This window comes from Nansenia antarctica (genome assembly GCF_963989245.1).
Source record: "Nansenia antarctica genome assembly, chromosome: 7".
NCBI lineage: Eukaryota > Metazoa > Chordata > Actinopteri > Argentiniformes > Microstomatidae > Nansenia > Nansenia antarctica.
In genome coordinates, this window is record NC_137677.1 from 17,475,121 (window position 1) to 17,495,694 (window position 20,574).

At 43.4% G+C, this 20,574-nt stretch overlaps 1 protein-coding gene and 1 long non-coding RNA gene across 2 annotated transcripts in view; both read left to right on the forward strand.

Moving 5' to 3' along the window:
* Nucleotides 1–3,070: 3,070 nt before the first annotated feature.
* The window catches only part of LOC308162466 (uncharacterized protein), a gene marked incomplete at its 3' end in the record, with an annotated part of 47,708 nt that continues 30,204 nt past the window's right edge, over nt 3,071–20,574 (forward strand). Inside the window, exons 1-2 of the mRNA XM_080536617.1 lie at nt 3,071–3,130; nt 15,265–15,510. Of these exons, the coding sequence (XP_080392743.1) occupies nt 15,292–15,510 (219 nt within the window). The 5' untranslated portion in view covers nt 3,071–3,130; nt 15,265–15,291. The remainder of the gene's footprint in view (nt 3,131–15,264; nt 15,511–20,574) is intronic.
* LOC308161738 lies at nt 4,153–5,915 on the forward strand. The gene is made up of 3 exons (XR_013937555.1): nt 4,153–4,277; nt 5,634–5,678; nt 5,827–5,915. It is a non-coding gene; the product is annotated as an uncharacterized lncRNA (long non-coding RNA).

The following is a 20,574-nucleotide window of genomic DNA, read 5'->3' on the forward strand; positions in this document are numbered from 1 at the left end:
TCACGACTCTCTGTAGCGCATTTCTCTCCGCGGTTGTGCAGCTGGAGAACCAGTTGCAGATGCCGTAGGTGAGGATGCTCTCCACTGCGCCGCGGTAGAAGGTCACCAGTATCTCCTGCTTGCTGTGTTCCTTCCTGAGGACTCTCAGGATGTATAGCCGCTGTTGTGCCTTCTTGATGGTGGCTTTTGTGTTGTCCTTCCAGGTCAGGTCATCCTGCATGTGCACCCCCAGGAATCGGAGGGTTGAGACTCTCTCCACGCTCTCTCCGTCGATGAGCAGGGGCTGGATCTCGGACTTTTTCCTCCTGAAGTCTACGATGATTTCCTGGGTCTTTGACTTGTTCAGCAGCAGGTTATTAACCTTGCACAGCTTGCTCAGTTGCTCTACCTCATCCCTGTACGCCGCCTCGTCCCCCCCCCGAGATGCATCCCACCACGGTGGTGTCGTCTGCAAACTTTACGATGGAGTTGCTGGGGTGGACGGGGGTGAAGTCGTAGGTGTAGAGGTTGTAGAGGATGGGGCTTAGCACGCAGCCCTGGGGGGACCCAGTGCTGAGTCTGAGGGCTGTGGAGGTGTGGGGGCCCACCCGCACCCTCTGGGGGCGGTCGGTCAGGAAGTCCTTGATCCATGCACATATAGAGTGTGATAGACCCAGGTCTAGTAGTTTGGTCACTAGCCTGTCTGGAAGGATGGTGTTGAAGGCGGAGCTGAAGTCCACAAAGAGCAGTCTCGCGTAGCTGTTTCCCCTCTCCAGGTGGGATAGAGTGGCGTGGAGAGTCGTCGCGATGGCGTCCTCTGTGGACCTGTGGGCTTTGTAGGCGAACTGGTATGGATCCAGGTTGGGCGGGAGGCGTGTGAGTATGTGGGCCCGGACTAGTTTCTCGAAGCACTTCATGATGATTGGTGTGAGTGCCACCGGGCGGTAGTCGTTTAGGCAGCTCACCGTGCTTTTCTTCGGGACTGGGATGATAGTTGAGGTTTTCAGGCAGGGTGGGATGGTGGCCTGGGACAGGGACTGGTTGAAGATGTTGGTGAAAACCCCGGCCAGCTGGTCGGCGCAGTCCCTCAGCACCCGTCCCAGGACGCCATCCGGCCCCGAGGCTTTCCTGGGGTCCACCGCCTTCAGCACGCGTCTCACGTCTCAAGTAAATAAGATTTCAAAAAACCGTCCTGAACTCTGCGGGGGAGAGGCATCTCTTCCAGGAAACAAGGGAGAAGAGGAAATACTCTGTGGAAGAACTAAAAAAAAACTCATGTCCATCTTGGAGGCTAATGTCAGTGTCCCTCAGATCATTCAGCCTGGTGGTCTTGTATATAGGTCCAGGGAAGAGCAGCAAATCACAATTAGCGACTGCAGAGCCAAAATGCTCTTTAAATTAAAAGAGGCAGAGCAGAAGGGGAAAATACAGCAGGCTATGTCATGGCTGGAGGAGTTCGGTAGAAGGCCTGAGCTGTTGGTTGGCAGGAGGGTCATGCACCTGTGCAAGGAGGATGGGAAGGTAGAGTGGTTTCCAGCAACAGTCTGTGGACTTAAAGAGCCTCAAGCAGAGGAAGTCATTAACACTCTGTTCAACATCAAGTATGATGTTTGTGAGGAACACTGGTGTTTTCCTCTTTTAAAGGATATTAAAAACCACGATTTGTACTTTCTCTGATCACTCCCCACCCTCCAACACCCCGTCCCATTGAATAAATGTTTTGTTACCTACCTTTAGTGCCTGGACCTGGATTATTTATGCAATTTCTTGGTCATAACTCTTCCTCTCTTTTTGAATTATGCATAGTTGTATGCATAGCATTTATACACAAAAACCTAACACAGCATTTACAAAAGACAACAAAAACATTACGGTGGCCATGTTAGATTTAGTCTGCCCTCTTGGATATGAATTGTGTGATAAATGTTTCTATTTGCTATTAATATTGGTCTTAAAATTCTCAAAAACATGATACATAGGTTTATTTAATACAAATGAACAGTTTAAAAGATACATTTGAATTTCATAATTGGTGTATCCAGTGTCTTAACGACAGCCATATATTGGATTTAATCCGCCATCTTGGATATTAATTGTGCGATAAAAAATGTCATTTGCTATTAATATTGGTCTTAAAATTCTGAAAATAATGATATATAGGTTTGTGTAATAAAAATGAATAGTTCAAAAGATAAAGTTGAATTTCATAATTTGTGTGTTCCATTACTGCACAGCAGTACTGTACAGTAGTACTTGTAACAAGTAGACTTGTTAGGTCTAGATTCTATTGAGATAAATTCCTGGAATTCACATGTGTATGTAAAGAGGTAAACCTTGACAACTTTTGAACCGTACATGATAGAACCATGGGGTTTGGACCATTGTTTTTCTCATGAAATTCTCTGTGAGATGGACATATTTATTTTAATCTTAAGTGAAAGCAAAATTATATGTGTGAACACCCTACATTGTATCTAGCAGCTCTCTGCCTCATTCATCAATCACTCCAACTCCTACCGTCAGGTCGGCGCCTCCGTTGTTGTTCAAGCTAGTGTCGCTTTCCCAGTCTTTGTGTAATAAGTGAACATATTGTAATGTTTGCCCTCTAGCACAGTTATAAACGTAATAAATTACTGTTCCGTCTCAACACCGTGTGCGTTTACGGATCCACCATCTTAGTTCGACATCCTGTTCGTTGGGCTTCTTCTCAGTTTGAATGGCGGTTTGCGACCAACTTAAGGCGCATTACCGCCACCTACCGGACTGTGTGTGGACCTGTTTGTTGGTCTCACGGGAATAGCTGACGTCTCTCCTAACCTAAGGCATCATATTTGTATTTTGTTTGTGTATCATAATTGTATTTCAAAAAACTGTTAAGCACTTTGAATTGCCCCTGTTGTATGAAAAATGCTATACAAATAAACTTCAGACGTCATAAAGACGTCAGTTATTCTCGCGAGACCAAGGAACGGGATGTGGAACTAAGATGGTGGATCCATAAACGCACACAGTGCTGAGACTGAAGACAACACGAGTCATTTATTAAGTTTATAACTGTGCTAGAGGGCAAACATTACAATATGTTCACTTATTACACAAAGACTGGGAAAGCGACACTAGCTTGAACAACAACGGAGGCGCCGACCTGACGGTAGGAGTTGGAGTGATTGATGAATGAAGCAGAGAGCTGCTAGATACAATGGTCAGTACAGAGCTGCAGCCGCTCATAGTAGGCGGTGGGCCGAAGCTGTCTATCTGCTTTCGTTTGTGAAATGATCGATCTACAGCTACAGACTAGTTGATTTTTTCATATAAGCTAAAAAAAAATGTTTTGAACATGTTTCCGTCTGTTGGCAGCCGATTTATTTTCGAACGACGTTTTATGAAAAGTAAACTTACGATCCATAAGTTAATAAGGAGAATGCTTGGGGCTACTATGCCGCTAACCAATCAAAACCCGTTAAAGCGTCACCTGACTTGACGTCTGCCAATGATATTCCTACAAAATACGGATCTATGAAGTAAACAATGTATTATCTGGAAAGACGAGAAGACTGAGTTGTTTCGGATGACTTTACTGTCAAGTAATGTTTCAGGTAAGATTTGCATGTCATACTAATTCATATCACATATTAATGAACAAGTCCATGTCATGTTGTATCAATACAAACATGTTCTAATATGCTATTTTAGTGAAAAATCCGACCGAACGTCACCCGCGATTGTGAAGCTAATTAATTAACAAGCTAGTTATCTAACTTTAAAGGGTACAATAGCTAATTTACCTATGTCAACTATGTCTATTTTCAATAATTTCAGTAATAATTGTGCCAAATTGGGACCAGTAACATTAACTTGTGTGTGAGTACGTTATATGTGTGTGCAAGCATGTTTTTGATATTGTCAATCGTCTCACTTTTACGAGGTGAGCTGGTAAGACAAAACCCAAGACTAAGTGTATCTTCACTTGCCTTGCCTATAATTGACGAGACTAGACAAAGATTCAAGTGTTAGAGAACATTTATAACACTAGTGTGTTTTCGCAGTGCAAACACAGACACATGTCTGTACATGGTAGGTTGTTAGATTTGCATGTGCATCTCCCTTTCACACATTTACTTTTTTTGCAGGAGCAGTATACAAGCTCTAAAACTGCGACTGGGGCTGGGGGAAGTGACATCCAGTCAATCTCAAAGAAATCTCCCTCTATCTTCCAGCCATGGCTCATTGGCGGAGGGATGTCTGGCTGGCTCTCAAGGGACCTCCTGTATATGGCTGCCTGGTAGTTTGCCCGCTGAGTATGTTTGTGCAAGGCATCCTTATTTGGTGGTAGACTTCGGTCATTGCACTTCCCACTCTTAAACATTTGACACCTAGCTAAATGTACATCCCTACAGCCTTTGTGGTCGTAGAGGTCGCATGTAAATGCCTCAATTTCCTCATAAAGCTCTGTTGGCAGTTGAAAAGCTGTTCCCAACTTTTGGAAAGTAGCACAATGCTCTTTGTTGGACAGGAGTGTTTTTACGGCCTTCACTTTTCCATTGCCGTGCAGTGCACTCACTGTATCACAGCCGGTGAAACAGTGAAATCCAATTAGCGCATCAGAGACTTCATCTCCAAGATGGCTGTGTATTCTCTGTACGTGTATGGTGCGTTTGTTTGTCCCTTTCCCTGTGTGGAAGTACAGGTTTGCTCCTATTTCCTTACAGAAAGCGATAGCCAGTACAAACACATCTGTGTCAGGACTGCTGATCACAACATGTGAGCTATACTGTGAAGCATGTGCACAGTGAAGCAACAGCCGGGTGTCTGCCTCCTCCTGTATTGAGAACAGTGTGAGCAGTGGTAAAACCTCAAGTTCTGTGCCACTGCTGTTGACTCTGATCACATGACACTCAGACCCATGTCCAACAATCAAAGTGATGTCTTGAATTTGGTCTTTCCTGGACTTGGACCATGTCTCAAAAAGAAACTGTTGTAGATTTTCTTTGTTTTGGCCACAAGCCAAGAACTTGGACCATTGTCTTGGTGTCTTCTGGTCAGCTGAATATATTGTTGTCAACTGACATCCTTTTGTTGCTCGTCGACCTCGTTCTGCGTTCTTTATACTCAGTGTTTTGTAGGTGTCAGGGACAAAATGCACCACTTTAGATTTACTCACTTTGGCTGTGTTGATCAGGTACATTAGTGCACTGTTGGCAAATCTTCCAAATGTATCTTGGGGTTTCATAGCCTGTACTAGTGCCATTGCATCCCACACCCAGGTTGAGCCATCAGGGATTTCAACTGTGGCTGGTGGATTTACTGATCCTTCTAGAAAGTGCATTAATTTGGCTTTGTCAGTTTTCACAAGAGAGCCATCTATGTTCGCAATTGCTGCAGGAAAGGGTCCCAGACTATAGCATAGACCAGCATTTCCCCTATGTCTATCTTCCTCACTGTTCCCACAACAATAAGCCTTGCGAAGAGATCTCTGTCTGCTTTGAGGGCTATCTCCTGGCCTCTCACTTTGGTTACACTTGAGGTTGCCGTGTCCTTAAATGTCTTCAGTTTCATCTTTTTAATTGGAGCATGAAATTCCACCTCATCTGTTATGAGGTGTTTCTGAAAGAATTCATAAATGCCTTCTCACCTCTCTCCTTTGCACTCAACAGATCAGAAGAGACTTCTTCTGATGCTACCTGACCTGATGTAATATGGTAAAGGTTCTTTTTTTCAAGTGTTTGTTCGAATGGGTTCATCATGTTTTGTATGGTTGACATTATGCTCTGAACATATTTTTTTCATCATGTTCCTTTCTTTTTTCATCCAATTCTGTTCTCTGTCTCATTGTCGTGTTCTGCCCAGCCATATCCTTGATCTCCATTGTGATGGCTGCTCTCTCATGCTGTGTCAGTGTCCACCTGTGGACTGCACCCTTGTTCAGTGAAAAACCGGTAAGCCCACCTTTGGTCTTTGAATCCCTGTTAGCCGTCTGCTCTATGACCTGGTCACATGCAGTGCCTGAGAAGCCATATGCTTGTTGCCTCTGTGCCACAAAGTCACCCGACTGTACCTGTGTGTAGATTATTGGATGAGTATCCTTTAGAATGCTCATCTCCTGCCAGTATGCTGATAGGTATCTACTGTAGTTGATTCTGTCATAGGAGAAGAACCATGGCAACATGATCCGGATGCTGGAAAGATGCAGACCCCAATTGGCCTCTCGTGTAGCCCTGATAAAGGACAGCAAGTCCTCTACCATTTCAATGTAGGAATTCCAAAATTGGAATGTCTTACTTTCTTGTTGTTTGTTGAATTTGTCATAGCCTTCAACGATTGTGTTGAACTCCTGTGATTCAACAATGGCTTCAAAGTGGTCTTCAGGGAAGGCTCTCTGGAGATCAGTGGCAACTGTTAAAGCAATTTCACGGCAGTCTTGAGGTAGGGTCTCAAGGTATTCATGCCTGCGTAACCTGTGTAGTGCCTCACATGTCAGCTTGTGGCTACGGATGCTTCTCTTATATTGGTGACCTGTTATAACTCCTCCAACTGACCCAGCAGCAATAACATCAGCCTCGATCAGGATGTCTTGTAAGCCAGCATCTCCAAAACGTTTGCCGATACAGGACAGAAATGCCATACATGTGTGAAACTCCCCCATTCTAACTGTAAGCCTTTCCTTGTATCTTTCACTACTCCATCGTATCTCTTGAGCTTTAGCATAGATGGCTTGGTCAAAGACTAGAGCTATCTCCTGAAGTTCTAATTTGTCTGCAATTTCTGTCGACCTCTTAAGGATGGTTTCTACAGTTCCCAGTTCTGTAGGACTTGCATCAATCACTGGAAGGTACCCAGTGTTTGTTGGTGTTGGAACTGGACCTCCGTGAATGAGTGTGTTAAAACCAGTCCATCCAGGAAGGACTTTGCCATGGACTGCAGTCTTCATTAAGAAGTAGGCACTGTCTAAGGTTTGTGCTGCTTTCCTGGTAAGCATGTGGTTCTCTAAATCTAGATTAACTTTTTTTCCAAAAAGTTGTGGGCCTCTCCGCTTTCCTCTGGTGTACGTCTCAAGATTAGTCGGGGGTGGATCAAGAGACCTCTTCCTTGTTTTAAGTAGATACTGATGATCAGGAGTAGGGGTAGGTGCAACACATGGAATACTTTTTTGAATAATTATGCATTTTTTGAAATATTATCCATTAGTGTTGTGTGTAGTCCCCTTGCCAGATAGTGTTTCCTCTCCAAAATCATTATTGTCCCAAACCAGAGTTGCTTGCAGCTTTACTTGGATGTTTTGGGGGATGTATGTGACACCTCTTTGTAACTGTAGCTGTGCTAAAGCTGTGTCGTGTTCTAACACCTGAGAATTTGAGGAACAATGACCAAGACCATTCAATACACTGATCAGCTGAGCTGATCCTGTCATGTGTCTAACGGCCATGGCTAACGAACAATGTTTGGGCATGAGCCATCTCCCTTTCATTGTTAGGTTCATGACATCCTGGCAAGTAGATATAACCTTCTGAGTCGCCTCTTCACTTCACTCTTTTGTCATCAGTAGAGGGATCGGTTGACATGCCTGTGGCCCAGGCCATGAAATTGAAGACCTTATTTGGTATTAGATTTGAGGCAGCTGACCGAGTCAGTTGTTGTGCTGTTGGTGGCCAGGTGAGTTTGGGGTTTCTTTTGCATGCATCCACTATCACATCTTTCAGTGTCATGGCTGCATGGAACAACAGTCTTGTCTGATTTGTGTCATCTGTTTCAGTTTTTGTGTCGTTGTTTGTGTTGTCTTCATCTGATGATGATGATCCAGCTGTGGCAACTTCATCTTGGACTACATGTGGTGTCACATTTTTCTTTAGGTACATAAATTGTGTGTAGTTGCGGTAACATCGGAAATGGTACATTGCCTCTGAGGCAACAAGATCCATCCCGCCTATTTGGATGAGCAGATTTTCATCTTCACGTGCCTTTGCTGCAGCAAGCAGCTTACCAGCTGTCAGTGTTTCACACAGTTGAAGATTCTCCTTGACTCTCTTCCGGCTGTGGTGAAGTGTGAAATATTTGTCCCGTCTGCATATTATGCACTGGGCGGGAAGAAGATGTGGTTTTTTATTTAGGCTGAACGTAGTGGTAGCCTTTGAGCGGAGAAGTCTAGGCTTTGGTGGTGTATCATTTTCAGTTTGACCTTCTGCTTCTACTACATTGTAAGGGGGGGGGGGGAGGGAGGGAGAGAGAGAGAGACATATGATACTCTATGCATTGTAATAGTAATGCTTCCAAAGTTATAGCCTAGTTTATTTACAACTCTCCTAATCTGTTTCCCCAGGTAACCCCAGATGCTCAGCCCTGGACTGCACTGCACATCTGACAGGGCAGACCCTGACCCATTGATGCCTTGTTCATATCTTGTTCATGTCATATCTTAGCTTGTTTATATCATATTGTTAATAATGTTCATGTCATATCTTAGCTTGTTTATATCATATTGTTAATAATGTTCATAATAATAATAATTAGGGATGCACGATATGCATTTTTCCCAACCGATACCGATACCGATGTTTACCAGCTTCTCGTGGCCGATAACCGATATGATAACCGATATATATACAGTATATAAAAAAATATATCCTAGCACCAGGGGAGCCCCCCCTCCCAAATTTCGTTGTTTGGTACCTGTACTATATCAATGACAATAAAGACCATTCATTCATTCATTCAAACATGGACATGATATGATAACCGATATGAGAACAGATATAATTTCACAGTTGATAACCTGTAGTTCATGCACACCTGAAGGTAAGAAAGGCTATGTAGTGAGCAAAGATTGATGATTTAATATTCCATAGTGATCTCACCAAATCTAACTTACATCACTATTGTTAACACAACAAAGAGAACACTTCTGACTCTTCAAATGTTCATTTATTATTTCCTCTAACAAACAGAATCTGTTATAGACAGTGCACAATGCTTTTTTTAGCCAAGATCTGGCCTCCTTTTATGAAACAAAAAAGGCTCACCTAAGCCTTCTCCAAACATGGTTTCAAAAGCCCCGCGGATGGCTGTCGCAGTATGCGAACCAGAGAACTCCTGCGCATGCAGCAGTGTCTTCATATTGAAGTCCTCATCCAGCCACTGGGCCGTCAAACTAAGCATACTGACTGGACTAACGTCAGAAGTCCATGAGCTGGTTTCACAGACAAGGCTTAAGCCTAGTCCTGGACTGAATCACAATTTCAATAAAGTTTGAGAATAGGTTGAGATCGTTTCGGCCCCAAGACCTCTAATCATTCGCTTTACCAGATAAAACTGCGAGACTTCGAGCGCCAGCTATCCTGAGGGAAACTTCGGAGGGAACCAGCTACTAGATGGTTCGATTAGTCTCCATTGAAGATGCTTTTTAGTCTAGGATTAGGCTTAAGCCTGGTCTATGAAACCGGCCCCATATGTCCGTGGTAAAACTTATCTGGCTTACGCTAGTATCGATCAGACTATGGATGTGTGTGGCGACTGTATCATACAGAGCAGGCAGGCACACGTCTGCAAAATAGCCGCGACTTGGGAGTGTATACCGGGGCTCTAAATGTGAAATTAGCTGGCGAAATCCTTTATCTTCTACTACAGAGAAAGGCTGGTCGTCGAGGGCCATCAACTCCATTATTTTTTCATTGATTGCTTGAGCCTTTGAGCTGTCTGCTGTCTTCCTACAGTTTTCAAATGCGTGTTCAATAGGCACCGCGGCTAGGCTACTGCTTCTGAAGGCTAGGCTACCACCGCGGCTAGGCTACTGCTTCTGAAGGCTAGGCTACCACCGCGGCTAGGCTACCTTCTGAAGGCTAGGCTACCTTCTGAAGGCTAGGCTACCTAGTGCTTGATATTCCTTCCATACAGCGTGCTTGCAATGGTGAATCTTAAGGTGACTTATGAGATTCGTTGTGTTGTAACTCGTAGACCTTTGCCCTCCTCTCCGAACTTTTGTCGAACATGTATTGCAAATTGCAAACGCACTATCTGCCTCAGAAACTGTGCAGAATGTCAGACACACCGGGGAAGGCATGTTTCGCTCTCGTCTCGTCTATACACTGCGTGCCTGTACGCAGGCGCAGCAGCATGAGCGCGGAAACCGGAAGCAGAAATATTTCCGGCTTCATATTATCGGTTAAATATCGGCTAAAATTTTATAAAACCGATAAATACCGATAAACATTAATTTCCCATTATCGGGCCAATAAATATCGGTGCCGATAATATCGTGCATCCCTAATAATAATAATAATTCATTAGATTTATATAGCGCTTTTCCAAGGCTCAAAGACGCTGACAATATAGGGGATATGGGAAAAACAAAAACAACAAGTAACATGGAACACAGAGTCAGAGTGGCAGTATAGGTGAGACGAGAGAAGGGCAGGGGGAGGTGGGGGGCAGGTGAGATGGCCGGGAGTCCAGGGCAAAACGACAGGAGCAGCAGGAGGGCGAAACCAAGCTGAAGATGAAACCAGAGTACAGGTGGGAGCAGGTCAGTGGATAGGCTGGGAGCGACCAGCAGTTGGTGGGCAGCGAGCCGTGTAAGCATGGCAGTGAACAAGAGCGACAGCGCGGTGCCGCCGTTGCCGTTGTCATCTGTATTGCCAGCCTGGGACCGAACCCGCGCGGCCGGCCAGCCTAGCCGTGCCAAGCCAGCGACCAAATCCCGCAGTAGTGAGTGAGTGAGGGTTGGGAAGGACTGACACTCACCTGCGGAGATGGCAACCCCCAAACCGGGGAGGGAGTGGTGGCTACCTCCCAGGACGAGGGTAGTAGCACAGCACGGCCAGGCTAGCGATGTCTGAGAGCGGCGCGCAGCGGGTCGGTCAGCAACACAGAGCCGGGGGACAGGAACGATGGTGTCAAGAAGTGTGAATCCAGTGGGAGTTAGGGGTCCAGTGATGGGGTTAGTGGTGGTGGTGAACACTGTAGTCCGGTAGTGGAGGCGGTGAATACTGTAGTCCGGTAGTGGAGGCGGGGAGTACTGTAGTCCGGCAGTGGAGGCGGTGAGTACTGTAGTCCGGCAGTGGAGGCGGTGAGTACTGTAGTCCGGCAGTGGAGGCGGGAGATGGCGGGGGGGAAAGCAGCGGAGGTCGGCGAAAAAAAAATAGTTTCATATCATGTCATATTAATCTTAGCTTGTTTATATCATATTGTTCTTATAAATAACTTAGATTGCTATAAAACACACCTGCAGCCTCCTGTACTGATTTTTCCCTTCTCTTGAGGGCTCTTTCAATGTTTTGTATGTTGGCATACTGCATATAGCATTGTCTATGGTAGCCAATATTAGCTGCCACATCTGGAATGTAACTGTCTACTACTAGGTTATATATTTTTACAGCTCTTTCTGCAATTTGGCTTTCTGCAGTGTGAAGATTCGCCCACTGTAGATAACAATGTACAAATTTGGTCCAACTTGCATCTGAAAATGCTATAATATTGTCCGTTCGGTTTGTTAAATGCATACCCTCCTAAATTTCGTTGTTTGGTACCTGTACTGTAACAATGACAAATAAAGTCTATCTATCTATCTATCTATCTACAACACTCCATAATTCATCACATCTCGTTATTTTCCCGCAGTTGCTAGGGTTAACATCCAGTCAGTTGCTAGGGTTAACAGCCAGTGTTTACATTTCGGGGTCCTAATGAAGCCGTACTCGAATTCTGATTGGTTTATCAACTAGAGCGACCAGCGATGTCCCTGAGCAGACAGACGATTAAAAAATAAGTGTGAAAATCTCCGACATAAATACAGCTGCCAACAAATTGTTATAGACTTGAGAGAATTACTTAATATCGTATGTAAGAGATCGTTTACTCTGTAGATGGAAAAAGATAAACTTCGCGATAAACACGTTCGGCCCACCACCTATAGGTGGAGCTGCGTTAGTGATACAAGATCATTATTACATACTCAGGGCTGCCAAGTTTCACCAAAAGTTTGGAGTGAGATTTTTTGGCGGTGGAGCGACCCAAAACTCCCCTCTCTCCCACCCAATTATTTGTGCTAGTTTCCTGCAATTTTACATGTTGTTCATAATAAACCAGCACAATAAATAAAAATAATTAACATTTTATAAAACACGGAAAAAAAAACAGACAATATATCATATTTATGAAATCTTAATAAACAAATACAGTAGCCTACAGACTCTAAAAGAAAAATTGGCCCCATCAACAGGACTCAGCCCCTTGGTCAGCAGCAGAAAGACCCGTGGTCATCATCGTATATACAGTGCATTGCTCATAGATGGCTATCATGTTATACAGTACATACCAGGGTTTTTCCTGGGTCAGAATGAGGGCTTGGTGGTTGATCTTGTGCGCGCACAGCGCGCCCACATTCTTTTGGAGGGACCCCCAATTGTTGTATTTGTATTGTAAATTGTAATTGTTAATAATAATTATTCTTATTAATGTACCTGGTTATGCTACAGTAGAGAAACAAAAAACAGTTACCAAAACGGAGTATTTACTAGCTAAGATTGGCGTGCAACCGAAATTAGTAAACAACTAGTTTGAAACTAGCTAGTAACAACTAGGGGTTTAGTAACTACTAAATGCCTGCATTTAGTAATGACTTACGCCATATTGGTGCAACCCAGTCCAGTAGGCTACCAGATACGATGTTGTAATGTATGCACATATTTTGCTACCACGGTTGCCAGACGGAATTGACAATGTCCAGCCCAACCGGTCTAAAAGCTGCCGAATCCACCCGTCCAGTGTGACCAAAAGAAGCCCAATCTGGCAACACTGCTTGCTACTTGCTTCTTGCAGCTCGCGTGAACACAGGTTCTTCCATCAGCGCTCGCCTGCCGCTTCGATTGCAGACTCAAGTTAACGCGCGTGCAGAAAGATGCCACGAAACTCATGTCCGGTAGCTTTCTTTCAAGGAATTTCAAAAATAAAAGTCCCGTAAAACAATGTTATTTCTCGCCGTGAGAAATAGAGATGCGGCGTGAGAGCGTGAGAACTGGTTGAAATGCGTGAGTCTCACGGCGATTGCGTGAGACTTGGCAGCTCTGAAGATCATCATTACATTCTTATTCATTATAATCAAATGCAATCAGTCAAATGTAGTTAGTTGTTCATAGCAAGCTACAGTGGTGGTTTTCGTAACAACTAGTGGAGTTTCCTCCAGGATTTTTTCACATTAGTGGCGGGGTGGTCAGTTTTCGCATGAAACGCGCACTGGCTCTCAAAACAAAGACGTAATTTCACCAAAAACTAGAGGATGGCAACATTTTTTTTGGTTTTTAATTGCGGTTAAGCCATTAAAGCCGAGCAGGTGATTTTATATAGAAGGTGATCAAATACCAAGATATCCTACAGCTGCAGCAGAACATGCGGAACGCGCATACAGCACTGAACATAGGTTACCGTATAATATACATGTGACTGACAGGCAAATAAGCATCTCTGACACACAATGGAACAGTGATCACTTTTATAAAAAATATATATGTCTATATTGTAGGGACTATTAGGGCCAACCCCAATTCCCTTTTCTACCCCTATGGCTCGTTTTCGAGTGTGACTCGATTCGAAGCCAAGGCCTTCGAACAGAGCCACACGCCATACCCCTTGAAATCTATCCCTATGAATTGGGAGGGCCCTTCACGGCGGCTACGTCATCAACAGTGGTTTAAATAGACGCGGTACGGGTGACGCGTTATGTTGCCGGCGAATTCTCACATCTCGCAATGCCTTCAGCTGTGTTTATTTCTGTTGTGTGAAATCTTTTTTCGTTTGTTATCAACACACTGTCGTGTTTAGACGTTCCTTTTTTAGTCTCTTCCGTCAACGATGTCTTTTTTGTGGACATCGCAATAATGACAATGAATGACTCCAACCAAAACACAGAGTATTAACCAGATCTGTCAGCGCACGATGTTCCTCCAAAGATACCCGTGACTCAATCCTCAGCCACCACATACACACGAGTCCATCAGTAGTCATAAAGCGTTGTACAAAAATCACGTTACCAAGCGCCTTTCTCAGAACAATTCGTCGTCAAGAATCCAAAAATCAATCCATCATAGTAGTCGTGGTCAAAAACGTAGAAAGAGGATCTCTTGGGGATCTCCACGGGCCACATTTGCCCGTGAAGGAGAGATGACAAATAGGCGGAAACATTTCTCAGTAGAGTCGAACGGTGATAGATCATCATCCTTTACGCGTATCCTTAACTGTAGTTACATTTCGCGTGTCATATGCCATTAGATATGCCATAATGTCAATGCGCGGCTGTCATGCACAAATCAGCTTGTAACGTTAGACACACAGCACATCGGCATAATAACGTTTTGTTGTTGTTGTGCTTGTTATAAAGAAAAGGTCTATAATGCATTTAAATGAATGATACAACCCATTAATAATATTACATAATAACAACTGCTCGGATTAGATTGCGGGTGCCGCTACATGGAAATAGGTAAAAATGCGCATCATTTACAAGTCAGCCGAACGTTTGACGGATAACTTTACATATGTGTACCATCATCCGCTGTCAAACGCCACAGGTAATAATTGATTTATGATTGTACATCTCTGAAATGCTCGACTGTCATGCAGTGTTGCGTTACTGTAACGTTAGACACAGCACAGACATAAAAGCGTTTTTTTTGGGTTATGCTTGTTATAAATAAAAGGTCTATAATGCATTGTAATGACATTAAACTAACAATAACATGGTTATCATAATGTTTCAAATCTTTATTAATAAGTAATTACAGAGAAAGTAAAATGACATTTCTGCATTGAATAGAGCGACATAACATTTCTGTAGATGATTCACAATGCATCCTGGAATCAAGGGGTAGCGTACCCCTATGGCTTCAAAGCTAGTCTGGTCCTGGAATCGCTCGAAACAAAGTCATAGTTAGCCCTCGAAATGAAGCCATGGCTCGATGAAATATGAATTGGGATAGCCCTACCCCTAAACGTGAACGCGCAAATCAAGCCATAGGGGTGAAAACGAAGGGGTAGGGGTGAATTGGGATTGGCCCTTAGTCAATAGAATGTCAAGCAGGGTAGATTTCCTAGGGTTTTCCAAATGATGGCGTGTGGACTTGGATATTAATTGTGTCAAGCTTCGGGCACAACATATATCTTGATGAATGTGGTTTCCCAATTGGAAAATCGAGTCCCAATTATCATTCTGATACTGGGGTATTGCCCCTTTGCAGAACTTGTCCCATCAGATGTTTGGCTGTAATTTATAGTTTTCCCTGTTTGTGCTTCTTTTGTTTCTAGCTGCAGGTCCTCCTCGGAGCAGCAACCATGTATGAACCAGAGTCCACAGAGTCCCCCGGATCTGGCTGTGGTCCTCCAGACCTGAAAAGCTCACAGTGGGGTCCAGAGATGGTGGCACTGAAGCTGGAGCAAGAAGATGTAGAGGAGAATGGTGCGATGGTGAAAGAAGAAAATGGAGGAGAAGATGTAATGCAGAAGGGTCTGATGGTGAAAGAAGAGGACGGAGGAGATGAAATGAGGGATGAGGTCAGTACTACAACAACAACAACAACAACAACAAAAGTTTTGGAATGAGCTGTCTATGGAGACTTGGAAACCATCTTTTTGGAACATTTTCAAATCACACGTTTGTAATGTCACCTGAATCAATCAGAAGTCACTGGGATCATGTTTTTTTATGTGGATGTGACAACAAAATATATCATTTATGTACCAAACAATAACATTTATTTTAGACTAGGGCTGTCCCAAACGACTATTTTTCTAACGATTAATCTAGCGATTATTTTTCCGATTAGTCTAACGACTAATTAAACTTTTTTTTTTTTACTGTTCGATAAAAATATATATATATAATAATAATATTATCATGTGTAGGCCCCTTAATTTCCACCTCACTGCTATGTTTAGCCAACTTGAATGCCAACATGGCCATTTAGAAGTCTGTCCATCACCACAACACATAGCTAGCTAGTAGCTACATAGCTAGCTAACGTTACTCTCGCTGCTATGTTATGATTAGCTAAATTGATGCTAACGTAGCATGCGAGCTACGAGCTAGATAACGTACAGTAGGTGCGAGCACCACAATGACAATAGGCTACCGTAGCTAGCCAGCTACATAACTAACGTTACTAACACCAGAAGACAAGACATACAAACTGTGGTGTGCTACATTGCTAGTGTAACATTAGCTAGTAGCTATCAATTTTTCACTCATACACGGCCGGAAAAGTGAACAGAAATACAACGGTGACTTACGGTGGTGCTATCTTGCGGCTGTCTTCACAAAGAGCTCCAGGATGCTTTCGCTTGAGGTGCTCGTTCATTGCAGACGTACTGCTGTGATAGGCCATTTCATTTTTGCTTATTCTTTTGCTTATTTATAAAAAATAAAAATAAAAAGTAGTTTTTTTTTTACATTTACGACGCACCGACGCACATTACGCAAGTCGACGTATTGACGTAGACAAGACAAAACTTAAACCAAATGATCATTTACAACAGTCTTCATAATTGTCACATCATTTTCTATGTCGGGTCCTGATATTCTCCAATGTGAGAAATAACTAGGTAAGTATGTAACATGTATTTATACAGCACCTTTCCAAGGGTCACAAAGTGCTTTACATAACAAGGAAGAAACAATAAAACATAATTTCATTTCATTTCAAACCTTTATTTAAAACTCGATAGGCACTGAGGTCACCCTCATTTACAGTGACGTCGAGTGTACAATAGAATAGTGATCATTAATATAGATGGGCAAACAAACAGTGAGCAAGACAGGATTAAAGGAAAAAAAAGAAGAAAACTAAAAACAATTGCAATTATTAGAATACAGTTTTTGCACCAGGAGTTTAAAGGTAGAGGCAGAGGGGAGGACCTCCAACCGGAGAGTTTGCTGCAGAGTGTTCCATGTATTAGGGGCATCAATAAAAAAGGCTGTTTTACCCAGGTCTGAACGCGCATACGGAACCCGAAAAGAAAGCCAACTATTAGATCTGGTCACATAAGTACCAAGACTCCAGTCTAATAATGATGAGATATAAGGAGGAAGCTTGCCACAGATGGCCTTAAAAAACGAACAAGTTCCAGTGGTAACTGCGCCTCAGAGAAAGAGAGGGCCAGCCAACCTTGTCATAAAGTATGCAGTGGTGAGTGTCATAACTGTCCCCGGTAATAAACCTTAGAGCTGAGTGATAAACTGAGTCCAATTGTTTCAATGTAGATGAAGCTGCATGCCTATAGATAACATCACCGTAATCTAATACGGACAGGAATACCACCTCGACAACTCTCTTCCTACAAAGCAAGGGGAAGCTAGACCGATTACGGTAAAGAAAGCCCACCTTTTGCCGAAGTTTGGAGGCGAGGCCGTCGACATGCGTTTTGAATGATAGCTTCTCATCCAACCACAGCCCAAGATATTTGTAGTCGGTAACTCTCTCAATGGAGGAGCCGTCAACTGGATATAAGAAGCTTTGTAAGGTCCACATTTCTAGCCCTAGTAAACAACATGAATTTCATTTTCTTCGAGTTGAGGACTAGCTTATGCCTCGAGAGGGCGTCTTGCAGTGAGTTAAAGGCTAGCTGCAAGTTGATAGTAGCAGCATGTGGGGAATCTGCTGTACTATAAAGAATGGTATCATCGGCATATAAATGGACGTGGCAACCGGTTAGCGAAGATACCAGTTCATTAATATAGATGGTAAAAAGTACAGGGCCCAGCACCGAACCTTGAGGGACACCCTTTGTAACCGTTATAAAATCTGAATTGCCAAGTGAAGATTTTATACACTGACGCCTGAGGGTAAGGTAGTCATGGAACCACGCACAAGCACCTAAATCTAATCCAATATTGGATAGCTGTTCTAGGAGCAAGTGGTGATCGACCGTGTCAAATGCCTTCGAGAGGTCGACAAAGAGGGCCGTACAGTGGTTCCTCTTGTCCAAGGCCGAGACTATGTCGTTAGTTACAAGTGTGATAGCAGAGATGGTACTATGGATTGGTCTGAAACCGGATTGATGGGGACTAAGAATTGAGTGGATTGATAGAAAGCGTTTCAATTGAGAATTGACCAAGGTCTTAAGTGCTTTAGACAGGCATGGGAGCGTGGAGATCGGTCGATAGTTATCCGGATCAGCCCTATCACCCCCTTTGTGTAAAGGAATGACTCGCGCAGACATCCAGACCAACGGAAATACACCAGAGGAAATTGAAAGATTAAAAATGTAAGTTAGCGGCGCGCTGATAATTGGCGCAGCCAATTTTATAAAAAACGAGTCTAGTTTATCCTCACCAGTGGATGATTTGGGGTCAATAGTTTCTAAAACCTTGAGGACCTCCGCGGAAGTAAATGGTTGAAAGGTAAAAAGGGGGACACGGTCCACAAGGGCAGTATCATTAGAAACCACCATAGAGGGGTGTCCAGGGTACAACCTATCAAATAGGTGACCAGCTTCGGAGAAGTGTTTATTAAAAGCAAGGCGAATGTCGCTAGGATCAGAGATCACAGAGTCATTAACAGTAAAACTAAGGGGGAGAGCACTGGAAGGACGATTTTTAGTCAAATTAATTGCATTCCAGAATTTGGCAGGGTTAGAGTATGAGGTGGTTATCAGATTCAGGAAATATTCGGATTTAGCCTTCCTTAAGGCTGAAGTGCACTTATTTCTGAGCTGCCTGAAGTATAGCCAGTGTTGGGGGACACCAGTACGTCTGGCACGGGACCAGGCACTATTACTGTTATTAAAGAGGGTAGATACGTACGTAGCTCATGAGAAAACCAAGGCACTACCCTATCTTTTATCCTAGTGGTTTTAAAAGGGGCGTGCCTATCCACAACGCAAAAATGTACATAATACAAGAGCGAAAGCCACAGCAGGTTAAAACAGGCAAACAAGTGAAAATAAAAACAAGTAACAGACAACAGGTGTACAACAACATCAACAGGACACAGAAAGACAGGCCCTTGGGGCTATCCAAAAGCCTGTCTGTACAAGACAATCTTTAGCTGTTTTTTAAAAACCTCGACCAAGCCAGCTAATCTAAGATCCAAGGGCAGAGTATTCCAAAGCCTGGGAGCCAAGATCTTGGCCTCCTCCACCAAGTGATGACAGTAGATTCTTGTTTTGCCCACAGACTTGAATAACCTTGTAATGCCCCATTGGTGAGCCTTGGGGCATCTTTCTCTCTGAGGATGAATAATTAAACCGTTCCCTTTCCTTTCATACCTTCTCTGATGTTTTTGTACAGTTGGCAGTTAGTTAAAAAGTGCAGCTCTGTTTCCACCTCATTGTGTGTGCAGTGGGTGCACAGTCTCTGTCCCTGAGTTACTGTCTGATTTCTAGTTTTAGTGCCTTCAGGTTTTTCGATCGATGTCGAGTGGGATCTGCTGCTGTTTCAAGAATTCCGTTGTTAGTCCTCTCGTTTTGCGCACCAACTTCTAGTAAGTCTAGTCTGCTGTAGGTACTATTTACACAACCGTTCCCTATAAGTACTATAATAAAAATGTACATACAAATGTACTTAAAAACACTAAAAAGCACCGACGTCGGTAGCCCCTCCAGCCTCGCGTCTGATCGCGCCGCCATCTTGGAACAAAAATCTGTGGATTCGATTCACTGTTCTCGTTTGCCGCAGGCTACCGGTAAGTGATAATGACTGTGATGTTATATAAACGTAGTTAGACGTTCCTAGTGATGTACCACTGTTAGCCGCTCGCTGTTAGCAGCATTTGTTGTGGTTTGATCAGTCACTTCAGTAACATTCAAATACTCGTGTCGTCTTGAATCTTTTTCCGATTTCAATGTATGACGCATCATTTGAAAGCTTACCATCTGTAGTTTCAGACTATGTAAACCACCGAAAAATTACTTAAGCAAATGGTTTATGATTTCACCAGCTGGCATCATGACATTGTCAGACTCATTACACACAGGTAGCTACTAGCCAACTCTCATGCACGTGACCACAGACTACTACTGTTGTCATCACATGAGTGACACGCCAGATCGAGAAAGCAGATCAGAGCCTATTTCTTTTCCCGTCCGATCTGCGATCCAGCATTCAGGACCAATATCGCACAGATATCCGATATCAATATCGGATCGGGACATCCCTACATAGTAGTAGCGAGGACAACACAGTCGATGGGAGAGAGAGGCTAGGGTACAGATATCCAGCTACGGTCACACAAATAAAAGGGTTAACAGAGTGAAATGTCGCTTTAACAATTTGCTTCCAATTTCCTAGTTGAATTAATTTGAATATAAAACATCAAATACAAATATAATATAATTGAGTTTTTGTTGACTAAAACTAAGAAGGATGAAAATGACTAAATGTGACTAAGACTAATGTGCATTTTAGGGTTATGGTTGTAAAATAGCCTGCCAAAATGAACACTGGTTTGGATATTAACTGTGTAAAACTTAAGGCACGGCATCTTTAAGATTATCTGCTAATGTGGTTTCATAATTGGGAAATCAAGTCCCAACTGTCATTCTGATACCGTGGTTATATAGGTAGATATATAATCTGGTATATTGGCAAATCGAGTCCCAATTATCATTCTGATACTGGGG